The sequence below is a fragment of the Cyprinodon tularosa genome, unplaced genomic scaffold (genome assembly GCF_016077235.1).
Source record: "Cyprinodon tularosa strain WSP-4 unplaced genomic scaffold, ASM1607723v1 ctg497, whole genome shotgun sequence".
In the NCBI taxonomy this organism is placed as follows: domain Eukaryota; kingdom Metazoa; phylum Chordata; class Actinopteri; order Cyprinodontiformes; family Cyprinodontidae; genus Cyprinodon; species Cyprinodon tularosa.
Window position 1 is genome coordinate 319,279 of NW_024039226.1, and position 13,899 is coordinate 333,177.

At 36.5% G+C, this 13,899-nt stretch overlaps 2 protein-coding genes across 2 annotated transcripts in view; one reads left to right on the forward strand and one right to left on the reverse strand.

Moving 5' to 3' along the window:
- arhgap20 (Rho GTPase activating protein 20) overlaps window positions 1-13,899 on the reverse strand; it is a 113,694-nt gene that overhangs the window by 74,566 nt on the left and 25,229 nt on the right. The window lies entirely within an intron of this gene.
- On the forward strand, window positions 950-3,031 carry LOC119794892. The gene is made up of 2 exons (XM_038302648.1): window positions 950-2,762; window positions 2,907-3,031. The coding sequence occupies exon 1, from the start codon at window positions 1,109-1,111 to the stop codon at window positions 2,492-2,494; it is 1,386 nt and encodes a 461-aa protein (XP_038158576.1). The 5' UTR covers window positions 950-1,108; the 3' UTR covers window positions 2,495-2,762; window positions 2,907-3,031.

The window sequence follows — 13,899 nt, forward strand, 5'->3', positions numbered from 1 at the left end:
CCCAGCTGAAGACAGAGCCAAGGATATAAAAGATCTGGACCTGTTCACAGATGATCTCCCCATACAGCGCAGCCTGGGGGTTATCTGGAACCTCATGACAGACACTTTTACATTCAAGGTTCCAGAGAACCAGAAACCATTCACCAGGCGCGGTGTGCTGTCTACGGTAAATAGCCTATTCGACCCATTGGGCTTTCTAGCACCTATCACAATCAGAGGAAGAATGATTCTCAGAGACATTACTAAAGAGGATATTACGTGGGATGCTCCTCTGCCTCAAAGTAAATACGAAGAGTGGAGACGCTGGCAAGAGTCCCTCTCAGTTTTGAAAAACCTTCATATTCCAAGAACATACGTCACATTTCCAGTGAGTCAAGCCAAGACAATTGAGCTTTGTGTTTTTTCTGATGCGTCAGTACAGGCTATCTCAGCTGTCGCATATTTGAGAATCACCCATGATGACGGCCATCATGAAGTGGGGTTCATTTTTGGCAAATCAAAACTCGCCCCCCAGCCTGAGCTAACAGTCCCAAGATTAGAGCTTTGTGCAGCTGTCCTAGCTGTAGAAGTTGCGGAAACTATTATGCATGAGGTAGATGTAAAACTGGATGCTGTCAGGTACTTCTCAGATAGCAAGGTAGTTTTAGGCTACATTCACAATGAGAGAAGAAGGTTTTACGTCTTTGTCAGTAACAGAGTGCAGCGCATCAGACAAGTGTCTCAGCCTAATCAGTGGAGATTTGTGCCCACCGAACTCAATCCAGCGGATTGTGGCTCGAGATCAGTCGCAGCAGAAGAGCTTGTCAACACCCTCTGGTTAACTGGACCAAGATTCCTCACAGAGATGGACTCGACAAAGATTGATTCAGACGAACAATACTTGCTAATCAATCCAGATGATGACACAGAGGTCAGGGTGAACGCCACCAATGTGGTAACAGGGTCTTCAACTCACAAACGATTTTCAAGTCGCTTTGAACATTTTTCCAACTGGAAATGTCTCTTGAAATCGGTTGCCAGACTCACTCACATCGCTCAAAGCTTCTCAAGCAAAAACAGTGACAGCTGTCGAGGTTGGCATTACTGCAACAACATCTCATCTTCAGAAATGGATAAAGCGGAGCGACTGATCATTCACACAGTGCAACAAGAGTGCTTCTCACAGGAAATCTCTGCAATCAAAAAAGACCAAAGTCTACCAAAGAACAGCTCTATTCTCAGACTCAATCCATTCATCGATAATGAGGGGCTCCTGAGAGTTGGAGGACGTTTGCAGCATTCTATGTTACAAAGAAACGAGGCAAACCCAGTCATAATACCCAACAAACACCACATTGCAACTCTGCTAGTGCGTCATCATCACGACAGAGTGAAACACCAGGGAAGGCATCTAACAGAAGGAGCCATTCGCACCAGTGGACTGTGGTTGGTTGGAGGTAAGCGACTCATAAGCACCATCATTCACAAGTGTGTGTTTTGCAGAAAGCTACGTGGACTGTCAGAACAACAGCTCATGTCTGATCTACCTGAAGAAAGGCTCAAAGCGGACCCACCATTCTCATATGTGGGCCTGGATGTTTTTGGCCCATGGGAGATTGTGACAAAACGCACAAGAGGAGGTCAAGTGAACAACAAGAGGTGGGCAGTGTTGTTCACATGCATGTCTACCAGGGCCATCCACATTGAGGTTGTGGAAACAATGACTGCCTCAAGCCTCATCAATGCTCTCCGGAGATTCTTTTCACTCCGTGGACCAGCCAAGCAACTCAGGTCCGACAGAGGGACCAACTTTATTGGCGCCTGTAATGAGCTGAAACTATCACCACAGGATGCCAATAACACAATCAAAGACTATCTGACAGAACAGAGGTGCACCTGGGAGTTCAACCCGCCCCATGCGTCCCACATGGGTGGGACTTGGGAAAGAATGATTGGGGTTTCTCGCCGCATTCTAGATGCTCTACTCCTAGATGTGAAGCGACCTCAGCTCACCCACGAAGTCTTGGTGACCTTCATGGCAGAGGTCACAGCTATTGTTAATGCCAGACCCCTTGTGCCGATTTCGACAGACCCTGAAGCTCCACTGGTCTTAACTCCAGCTATGCTTCTTACTCAGAAAACAGGAGCTCCCCCTACAGTTCCAAACAACCTGACCGAGAAGGACGTCTTCAAGAGCCAATGGAAGAGAGTTCAAATACTAGCCAACAACTTTTGGACAAGATGGCGGAAAGAATATCTCTGCACCCTTCAAGGTCGTCAAAAGTGGCTTGTAAAGAAAACAAATCTCAAGGAAGGAGATGTTGTCCTCCTGAAGGACTCCACTGCAAAGCGCAACGAGTGGCCCATGGGACTTGTTGAGAAGACATACCCCAGCAGGGACGGGCTTGTGCGAAAAGTGGATGTAAAAGTTGCAAGACATCAGGATGTAAAGACATTCAGCCGACCAATCTCGGAACTGATTCTTCTAGTGACGCCTAGTAATGTGGACATTTGATTTAGTGGCATCTCTTAAAGACGCCAGGCGGGGAGTGTAATGGAACTTGTTTAACTTAATGTTATTCAATGTTTAGTTCATTTACTGAGGCCACCTAGTGGCAAATGTTATAATTGTGTGTATTGCTAGTTCACAAACGCCATCTTGTGGTCACTTTTATTACTACAACTTGTTTACCAGAAAGGAAGAAAGCCTGTTCATCCATCTGCTCTGAAAGAAGCAGTTTTTGTTGTGTTTTCTTTAATCTAAGTGCAAAACGGCATCGTCTGTAAGTACTGTTCTAATTTGCCTGTCATATTAATCATAATTCATAACCTGTTGACATGTTTTATGTGAAGATAGACATTTTTACTTGTATTAGCCCAATGTTAGCTTAGCTGGCATTCATTTTCTGTATCTTTGTGTGTTACAGTTTTACACGATTCTCATTAAATCCTGCTAAAGAACCTAATGCAGTGCTTCTTGGTGGACGAATGGGAAAGTGTTTAGCTACCTGTATAGCTGAGTTACTGCTGAAGGCCACAGTGCTTAGCGAGGCCAGGATAATGGGGGTGAGTAGAAAATGAAGGCTAATCATGTTTTGGGTGTACTATTCCTTTAACAAGCTTGTTTAAAAATATGCTGCAGACAACAATACACTGTGACTGTTTATGTTTAAATAAGCATCCTTTTTCGGTACACAAGCTCACTTGAATCTACTAGACATGTAGATATTAAGCTCAGATAAAGTATGGAGGAAATAGCATCACTGGAGCCTTTTATATAATAAAGTTTACTTGATAGGAACAGAAAAAAAGATTGTTTTATTTAAAGTGCAACCAATGCCATTGGTCATTGGTTGTCTAGTTAATAGCTAATTTCCAGACCAGGTCACTAAATATATCCAGTAAAATACAAACATAAAAAAATAAAAGCATACAGAAAATATAACACAGATGATCCACAACAGTTGTGCATAAATTGCTCTAATGTTCACAGGTTTGAATTGATTTTAGTCATTGTTTTACTTGCTGATTTGGGTCTGTTAGTGGGTGTAGTATTACAGATCTGATGCCCTTTTACTGTGTTTGTCCATCTGGCTGGTCTGCTGTCATCACTGGCAGGGCCTCTGGCAGTGACACCGGGAGCTTTAGTTTGCATATATTTCAGGAGCAATGGCATTAACACATTTAAAGACTAATCTTAATAAACAATATTTCATAATATTCTGGTGCTGGTTTTAAGTTTTATTTTTAAAATTAAACTGGTTTAAAAAGTGTTTCTTCATCCTGGATATGAAAGTTATTGTTCAATTATATTATTCGTTTTTTTCAATTATTTTATTAGATTCCTTAAGATAGAAGAATTTGCCCATATCTTTACATTTTGGTCTCTTTTTTACATAATTATCATGTCATGATGAGTTGCTTAGTACTGAAGTGACCTTCGTACCAAATACTTTTTTACTCTTAACTGAGTAAACATATGACAAAGCAGTATAGCATTACTTACAGTAAGCGCAATTTTTGGGTATTCTACCCACCACTAATCAGTTTAAGTCATTTGAATTTTAAGCTACAGATCCACTTCAGTCTATTGTTTCTGAAAAAAACAACAACCATTAACTAAAACTTTGGATGGAATTTAATAAAAATACTACTATAAAATACTACTAAGTACATCTAATTAAATTCAGTTTTTTCAGTATATAGCTTCCAGGTCAGAATGTGCCACCTTAAAAAATGTGTAAATCGCTTTATTGTCCTACAATGGGGACATTTGTTCTCTGTATTTTGACCCATCCCCTTGGGGAGAAGTGGGCTGCCTCTGTGTGGCGCCAGGGGAGTTAAGGGTTTTGCTCAGGAACCCAGAGCGGTGGTTGTGGTGATCGAACAGGGTACTTGGAACCTTCTCAGAGCACAAGCGCACAGCTCCAACCCACTAGGCCAACAGTGGGTTAGAGCTGACATTTTAATCAAACAATGCATATAGTAAAAAAGAATAAAAAATTCAAGCTGACTGCATCCAGTCAAGGACTTTGCATACAGTAATTCAGTCTTAAATTTGAATTAAAATTTCAGAGAAGCATATTTACCCTTCGTTTATATTATGCCATAGCACAGATATTATATCAAGGTTTACTTTAGGCTTTGAAATAATTTATGAAATGTTTATGAAACAAACCCTTAAGGTTTAAAATGTCCTTCTGATAGTATTGGACTCTTCTGACTTTATCCTTTCACAGACAGACAGACAGACAGACAGACAGACAGTCACTGAGTCAAAACTGCAGGGAAATAAATCCGGGAAACAGACGGTCTAAGCCTGGATGTTGGTTTGTAACATCTGCTCTGTTATTAGACACATACACACACACACACACCCACACACACACACACACATGTTGACACTCATATAGACCCCTCCCCCTTCCTTCTTCTTGCAGACCTTTTAACCCTACTAATCTGATTAGGGCCATGGCCCTAAACAGTCAGGATGCCCACTGCATTTTGTATTGGTTGTTATCAACCTAACCTTATTTTAGTGTCTCATATCAAGACGTTTGACTGTGGAGGAAATGTTGTTCTATCAATGTTGTACCAAAATCATGTTTTGTTACTAGAAATAAAAAAAAATGGAATCCAGAAATAAAATGAAAATGTTGAAAATGTTTAAATCAATAAAACGGTTTGGAGGGTAATTGCTACTTTCTCAGATTTTGTTTCTGTAAAAAGAAAATATTACAGAATTTTTTTTCTGTATATAATTTTTTTGACATACATTAATGTCACATATTCTTTTTACAGGCTGTATATTTTTTTCTTTTTTTTTTTTTTTCAATTTTTGCTGTTTCAAAAGAAACTTATTAGCAAATTTATATTATTTTTTTTTAGATAAAATTGCTTTCTGTTAAATTTGTGTTTTATGTATCCCATTCTCTTAACTCCCGGGGGTGGGCTTTCCTCTGAAGTGAGGAACAAGGTGCATTTTTTTTATTGGTCTGCATGGACTATAGTAATAACAATGTATCGGTCAATGTTGTCATAAACTCAGAACGTAGGACCCAGAATTCAGGCTAGATAGATTGTGGAATACTTATTAAAATGCATAAGCGGAGCTGCGGGTCTGCAGCGGCTGTGGCTGGGCACCGCCCATCACTGAAGAAAAATACAGGTAAGTGACGCTGATAATCTAACGGAGGATGATTATCCATGTGAGTCACTTATCTGGTTTCACAGTTCAGTCCATCTCCATAGAATGCGGAAGGATGCAGCCGGAGGGCTGCCAAATTAGATGTGGCGGGCGCCGCCCAGAGTGTCCCCTATGCAGCAGTCCTGGAGGGCAAGCAGGAGTCCAAGCCATGTCAGGGAAACAGATCAGAACAGTAAGGCTCAAAGGATCAGGGTTCCAGGAGTCCAGCAGACATTTAAGTTAGAAATTTCAGATGGGCACAGGCAAGCTCAGTGTTTGAGAGGCAGAACAGGTCAGGATATCAGGAACACTACGGAATGCTAAAAACTACTTTCTCCTCTGAGCCAAGACAGGAACAGGAAGACTCTTCGGACAAGAGGCAGATCAGGTCAGGATATCAGGAAGACTACGAAACACTAAAAAGCTCTCTCACCACTGGCTCCCGAGAACGAGAACATGAACTAGAACATTTGCAATGATCTCAATCATCAGGTCCCGATAGCTGGGAATGAGCCGTATATAGAGAAAGCAGGAGCAGGTGGATTAGATGAGTGGAAATTACTAACCGGGCATAGTTAGGTAGGTGTGTGTAATGAGCAATTGGGCCAGCCCTCAGTGCTAAGATCATGACAGATGTGTGCATCAAGAACAAGCATTGCTATTGAACTAGAAGCGAACAGGATATTAATTGGTGAAATGCAATTTAAAATTAACGCCATTTGTAAATATTAAATCTGAAGAAGTGAAATTCAAAATAAAAATTCAAATATATAAAACCTTTAAAAGAAAATAAATATAAAAAGTAAAAAGTATAAAAAGTAAATTATGTACATTTTGAAAAATGAAACCAAAAACTAGTACATATTTAAAATCTTAAATAAGCACAAAGATACTACTTATGTTTAATTTCTGAATAAGTTTAATTTTATTTTTTCAGATTTCCTTTTCAAAGCGTGTTCTTTGCTTGCCACAATAATGGAGCAAAATTCATTCCGTATATCTAACTTCATTCAATGGTACATTGCCTTAAAAAAGTTATCATACCCCTCAGAGTCTTTATCATACAGTCTTGAGTAAATTTCAAAAGTTTTTAACAAATAAACAAAGCAGAAATCTGGTTGAAATTTGCCCTCTTATCAAGTCTATAATCTTTAGGACACTCCAATGGCCTTCATTTATTTGAATTTCTGCTTTCTGTAATTGGGCCATTTCTATTTTATTTTTATTTTTTGTAGTTTCTCTACAACTCTTTTTTGTTTATTTATGGAGTGATATTGCTGCTAGTAAATAAAACATTTTGTAAATGTAAATAATAAAAAAAACATTACTAAATGGAAAAAAAAATCTTTACAGAAAACGGTTTTGATAGTAACTGAGACTTAGATTCTTTTTTTAAAATTTTTTGTTTTCCAGATTTTTCTCTTAGTTCTGTTTTTTTTTTTTTTACAAAAAAAAAAAAAAACCTGCTTTCTTTCCAAATAGCATTTTACAGATCCATCCATCTATTTTCCGTCACGCTTATCCCAAGCGGGGTCGCAAGGGGTGTTGTCTATGGACAGAAGGAGGGGTACACCCTGGACATGTCGGCAATCTATTGCAGGGCAGCATAGAGATTCACACCTAAGGAGACCTAACAGTCATGTTTTTGGACTGTGGGGGGAAGCTGGAGTACCCGGAGAGAACCCATGCATGCTCAGGGAGAACATGCAAACTGCATGCAGAAAGACCCCGGGCAAGGAATCAAACTAGGCCCCTTCTTGCTGCCCATTGCTCCACTGAGCTGCCCATTTTATTGATCATATATTTTAAATTAAGGTATCAATATTGATTTTATTAGCAAAGAGCAAGCATTTGCTTAAAGCGAAGAGAGAAGGCTCTCTGTAAAACACATTTTGAAAAAAGGTGCAATTTGTAAAATTTATCCTGACATAAGAGAAATTTTAACAAGATTATACTAAAAAGATAAAATCTATATAGAAAAAATTAAGTTTGAAATTAATAAAATAAAACATGAGAACAACGATAAATAAAATAATTTGGAGAAATAAAATCAGAAAAAACAGCAAAGATTCTCTCAAAAACATATTTTTTATTAAGAAATTTTGATGAAAAAGTTAAAAGTATGATAAATAGATTGGATTTTTTTTTCCATAGACAAAACCATTTTCAATTTCCCTCTTAGAATCATTACAGATTCATTAACCATACTTTTATTATGCATTATACTGCACTAGTGTTTTAGCATATTCTGTGAACATGACCAAAGCATAAATGTATACTACATGATATTGTATGATTGGGTCAGCCCCATGTCAATAAAGCACATAACCACTGGGCTACTGACTGAGGTGAATGAAGTTTCACAAGTTAGGAAACAAAGCCATGAGCTTTTTATGCAGGCTGAAGCAGGATGGGAGCAAAAAACGGGATGGGATTTAACAATGTGGCCGGGCCAGCTCAGTGGCTATTGGATAGCCGATTAACTGGTTATATGGGTCTTTCAGATTATCACACAGTTATGCTTCAAAGTTAACATACCCTACCATTAAAGGAAATTATGAATTCACACCAGTAACACAAAACTGAAAAAGGAATACCGGTAATAAACTAAATGTTCTAAATGAGAACTTAGTAAGAAAAATATTGATGTTGAGTTTTTGTTTAAGAAAGTTATTCTACAGAAACAAACTGTCCCAGAAAAATCACAGTGTTGTGCTCATGAACGATGAACCAGCATACCTGAGTGAACATTTCCTCAGTCTTACAGTAAACACCTGTTTGCCTTAAAGTGTTGCTAGACAAAATTAATATATATATATATTATGTATATGTATAGACAGAGCAAGGTTTGTGTTCATAAACTCAAAATGATCAAAAAAGAGAAGGGAGGAAAAAATGCAAAATTAATAAAAAATTGAAAACCAAAGTTATTTTGATGGTTGTATTTTATTTCATACTAACAGGCCGTAATGACCATTAGCTTAAAATAATAGAAAAACCAAGGAATCTATTTTTAAGATGTAAGGATTAGAAAATAGAAATAATTGGTAAAAAAAAAAAAAAAAAAAAAAAAAAAAAAAGTTAAGGAGTAGAAGTAAAAAGATGTCTTAAAAAATACAATTTCTAATAAGTAATGTAAAAAAGTATTTGAGCTTTGTTACCTGACACTTCTTATTAGTGTTTAAACTTCCACTCGTATATGTCTCAACATTTTATTTTCTCTTTATAATCATTACATCATTCAGCAGATTTATGTGGGTATGTAAGAATGTGGACGGTTGTGTTTAGCGCATAGTTTTGTTTGCATTTTCTAAACCAAAGAAATTTCAAGGATGCAACAAGGAGATCTTTTTTCGTCAAGGCTCACTAGCTTATGTGATTTAAACACTGAAGAATTAAGACCAATTAAGGAATATTTACCCATACTTACTTAAAATTTTGAATTTTCTACTTTCCTGACTTCCTTTGCTGACCTGGTCAACAAGGTCAACAAATTTTAGGTTTTCATGTTGTTGCTTCTGGATGTGAAAACAAGAACCTTCAATGGAAAATGTGTATAAATGAATGATATCAATGTAGGGAAAGGAATATGGATTTTGGAAACATTAAGTCCAAAATTAGCTATTTGAATCACCATATATATATATATATATATATATATATATATATATATATATATATATATATATATATATATATATATATATATATATATATATATATATATATATATACATACATATATATATATATATATATATATATAAAGCTTTATATGTAGTGTTCTAAAAGGACTCTGTTTAGGTGATACAGTACTACACACAAACATGTAGTCAACATAAATGCATTTATGCATTTGGAAATCTTAAATGGAAAGAAACTGTACAACTTTTTGCAGAGTAAGAGAACTGTGGTAAATATTAGGAAAATACAATGAAAATAAAAAATCTAATGAGATTGTCTTTCTATGTGCTGAGATGTTTGTATTATTTATAACAGGAAAGTAATTTTTTTTTTGGAAAAGGAATTTGAGTTTTGCTTCTCTTGTCCTTACACAGTCTCATTACCCATTGGCAAAATGTTGTAAATAGTTGTTCTCTGTTCTGCATGTCTGTGGGGTGTTGGCAACTGTTTTCAAGGCAAGTTATACAAGAAGTGCTCCTCCGTAACAAGCCATCCACATGACTCCTTTTTTATATGTTAGAGTTATGTGGAAAAAAAATAAGATATCAACTAAATATCTGGTTTTTTCAAAAGAGATGTTCAGAAATGTATATTATATGCTTTCATCTCTCAAAAGGTGATTGAATCACAAGTTAATACTGTTTGGCAGAAATAGGCACTGTTTGTAACCATTGGCTGTTATCAGCTGTGAAGTGGGTTTTGTTTTTTTAGCACCTTTTTCTAAAGTCATCCTGCAGGATCTCTATGAGATAAAGAGCTTTAACTTTCATTGAGGCTTTTCATTCAACTCTCAGCCAGTCTTTGGTGGATTTGCTGGTATGTTCTCTAGTATGTTCTCTCTTCAGCTATCTTCTAAAACATGGAAGGATTCATTTTGTGCTCTTTATCGGTCAGCTGGTCAGGTTGGGCTGGATTGAAGCATCCCTAGACCACGGTATTTACACCTCCATGCTTTTCAGTTAGTATGAGGTTATAGATGGTTTGTACCAAATCATCTGAAGTAAGTCATGTTCTCGTGTTTTTTTGTTTTGTTTCCTTTTCTTTTTTTAGATCTGTTTTTATTTAATCTGTAGGTCCCAGTCAAGTAAGATCTAACTGCATCATCAACCCAGCATGCACTGCAATAGGGAAGAAATGGCAACCTCCATGGGTAAAAAATATAAAATATGATAAAACAGTTTATTAACTAATTATACTTTTCATTATCAAAAATGGCAATTTCCAAGCTAAAAAGAAAATAACTACAAATATAGACTAATATGTTTTTTGAGTAACGAGTAATCTAACTAATTACTTTGACTTGTAACTATAACGCAGTTACCATTGCAGACACCCCGTTACTGCACGTTACTCAGGTCGCACAATGAACCTTTTTTTCATACTAGGATGAGAATGGCTGATGTATAGTGAGATTCCGTCTGTCAGTTGGGTAGGTGGGTGTTTCTGCTGGTGGGTGTTAACGTACAGCACGCACAGAGAGATGGAGAGTGAGGAGGACTCCAGCAGCAAAACAGCGTTTTCCACATGGAAATACTGGTGTTACGTCGAGCTGCGTTTCCCCATCACATACGGTTTCCTCTGCATCTCCGCACAGCGCAGGCGGCACGATTCACCGCGCAAGCGACAGGAAACGCGCATGCTCGCTAAAGGCGCGCAACAGTCGCCCTGTGCTCGCGCCACAGGAGAACTATGGAGAGCATGAACGATCAAATGATAGCCTATATGGAGAAGGGAGAAATCTGGATGGATGGATGGATGGATGGATGGATGGATGGATGGATGGATGGATGGATGGATGGATGGATGGATGGATGGATGGATGGATGGATGGATGGATGGATGGATGGATGGATGGATGGATACTCTGCCTTTTCAACCTACTGTATTTTTTATTTTAAACATTATTTGATGGCCTTTGTGGCAGGGATGGAGATCCATATTTTATGTCACACACAGAGTATAGATCTAGATAGATAGATGGATAGATAGATGTTGCAGTATCTATAACAACCCAAACACACAGCATTTCAGAATTAGACATCCCCAGTTATTAATTTCATATAAACTCACCAGATCTGAATGCCCTGTTAAAAAACTTCACATCGCGTTCCCCCTTGATGTCATTTACGTTGAGTTGCAATAAATGCTAAACTCTCTGCAGGTTCTTGTCTTTGTCGTCCGCTCTATTCAGCTGGCTTTAGAAACATACCACGAGAAGGTGGGGGCTGGGTGGTGAGGTTTACGGGGGCGAGAAACGCAAAAGTAACGCAATAGTTACTTTTACTAGTAACTAGTTACTTTTATTGTGGAGTAACTCAGTTAGTAACTTAGTTACTTTTTGGGAGAAGTAACTAGTAACTATAACTAATTACTTTTTCAAAGTAACGTGCCCAACACTGTTTATTGAACAGTATGTAATCATTTCATATTTAAAATACTTTCAGAAGTTTGAATTCTGAATATGACTTTTCCTTTAAAAGATTGAGTAAAACTATTTTTCACTATTGTCACTAAGATGCTTTAATGATATTGTCGGTGATCCCACAACTCTTCTCACAGAAAAATGTAAAAGAAAAAACAGCAATTTTTTTTTATTTTTTAGAAGTTATCTCCAAAGGCTTCTAAAACCATAATTATCAGAATTTACAGCCGCTTAGAGCAATAAAGGCTCCAGGAAAGAGAGAAATGTGACAACTGGAAGCAAGGATTTCTCTCAAGCAGTTTGACCTTTGTGCAGAGGATTAGTTGGTCAGTTGGAGACAGTGTGCAGGAGCTCCTTGTCTCAGACTAGTGTTTTTTTAAACCTGCCAATGCATTAATCAGCGAAACAGGATGTAACACTTTTAGGAGATCTGTTGGCACTGCCTCCTTATTTTCACCAATTGAAAGCATGTCTTAGCACAGTTGATTTGGTTATTTGACACAATGCAAAATGTTTAGATTGGAATGTTTTATTGAATCACTTTAATTGGACAGCATAGTTTAAGGCTCATTTCTATTGTTAAATGAAACACTGAAGGAAATTGTTTTTCAAATAGGTTGCTTGTCCAATCAATCAGTCTGGCCTCCTGCTAACTGCAAGCCAAGGAAATAATGTCACTGACCACAGAAAAGTATTTCATATAAGCTCATATCCGGTCCAGTAGCTAAGCCCTCTGTGGGGGTTTAAACTGGTGACCCCATCAGGGCTGCCAGCAGCAGCTTGTCAAGAAAGACTTATTAGAAAATATGACTTCCTTTGCTGTCATTTAGGTCATTTGTTGTTGTCTGGGATTAGTCATTTAGTATTAAAATTAAAAGCACATTTTAAATTCTATGTTCAACAGTTTCCACATTATTTCATTGTTTAAAAAAGTATTTTTGTAAGGAAGCAGCTGGTAACAGCAAAAGGGAGCTTGCTTCTCCTACAGTAATTTATAAATTTGTACCTATACTGATTGTATTTCTTCCACAACAATCTGCCTGGTTACCAGCGAGTCTTTTCTATCTGTGGTTGCTTGGTACTGAATAGGTGTCAGTTTTTCCTTCCTTTCATAGGTTCATACTCGCTGAGGCCCCAAATCAGCAGTTTATAAGATAACTGATCAGCCTTATCAGAATGAGGTTAATGTGTCTTTATTAGATGTTACACTTTACTGTACAATAACAATCAAAACCATCATTTAGAAATGGTAAATAGACAATGTATTAAAAATTAACAGAAAATGTATTAATATTTGATTCATTTATAAACTGCATAAAATGTAAATAGATGATTTATTAAGTATTAAACTCACTGATGTAAGGGTTAGGGCTAAGCTAACATGACAGGGCAATATGAGCTATTTACCTATAAAGATGATGTAAATGCAGTTTATAAATGATTAGCAATCATTTATAAGCTATCTGCTTATCAGTAGTAAATGGTCTCTGGCATTTCTAAAGGCTGTTTATGAGTGATATTATTATTATTATTATTATTATTATTAACCAATTCAAAGTTTGTTTGCAATATAAAATGCTAAAAACATAATAGTCTACTAGACGTATCAAAGAGCAGATACAGAGTTGCAAGATGATATATATATATATATATATATATATATATATATATATATATATATATATATATATATATATATATATATATATATATATATATATATATATATATATATTGTCTGCACACTTTATTTTTTCCTTTTTCAGTTTGTTTCATGAATTGCAATCTATTCAAACATTTTGTTACAGATTACATTCTCATCTATAATTTCAAATAAAATTTTAAAATATTAAAATCTGTTATTTGGAAAACTTAATTATAGAGAAACAGCTTGGAAAATTTATTGAAAAAATAGAATGTGAATGAAATTAAGTGAAAAAAATAAAGTCTAACAGAAGAGGAGAGTAACCTTCATAACTTTTTATTTTTTTTATGAGAAATTTTTCCCAGTTTTATTTATGGATTTCCTTTTTTAACATTTCAACTTATAAAACATGATCTTTGCTTGCAATAATTATAGGAAACAATAATTCAAAAATGATGCTAGTAGCTTTGTGGCTTATTGTCA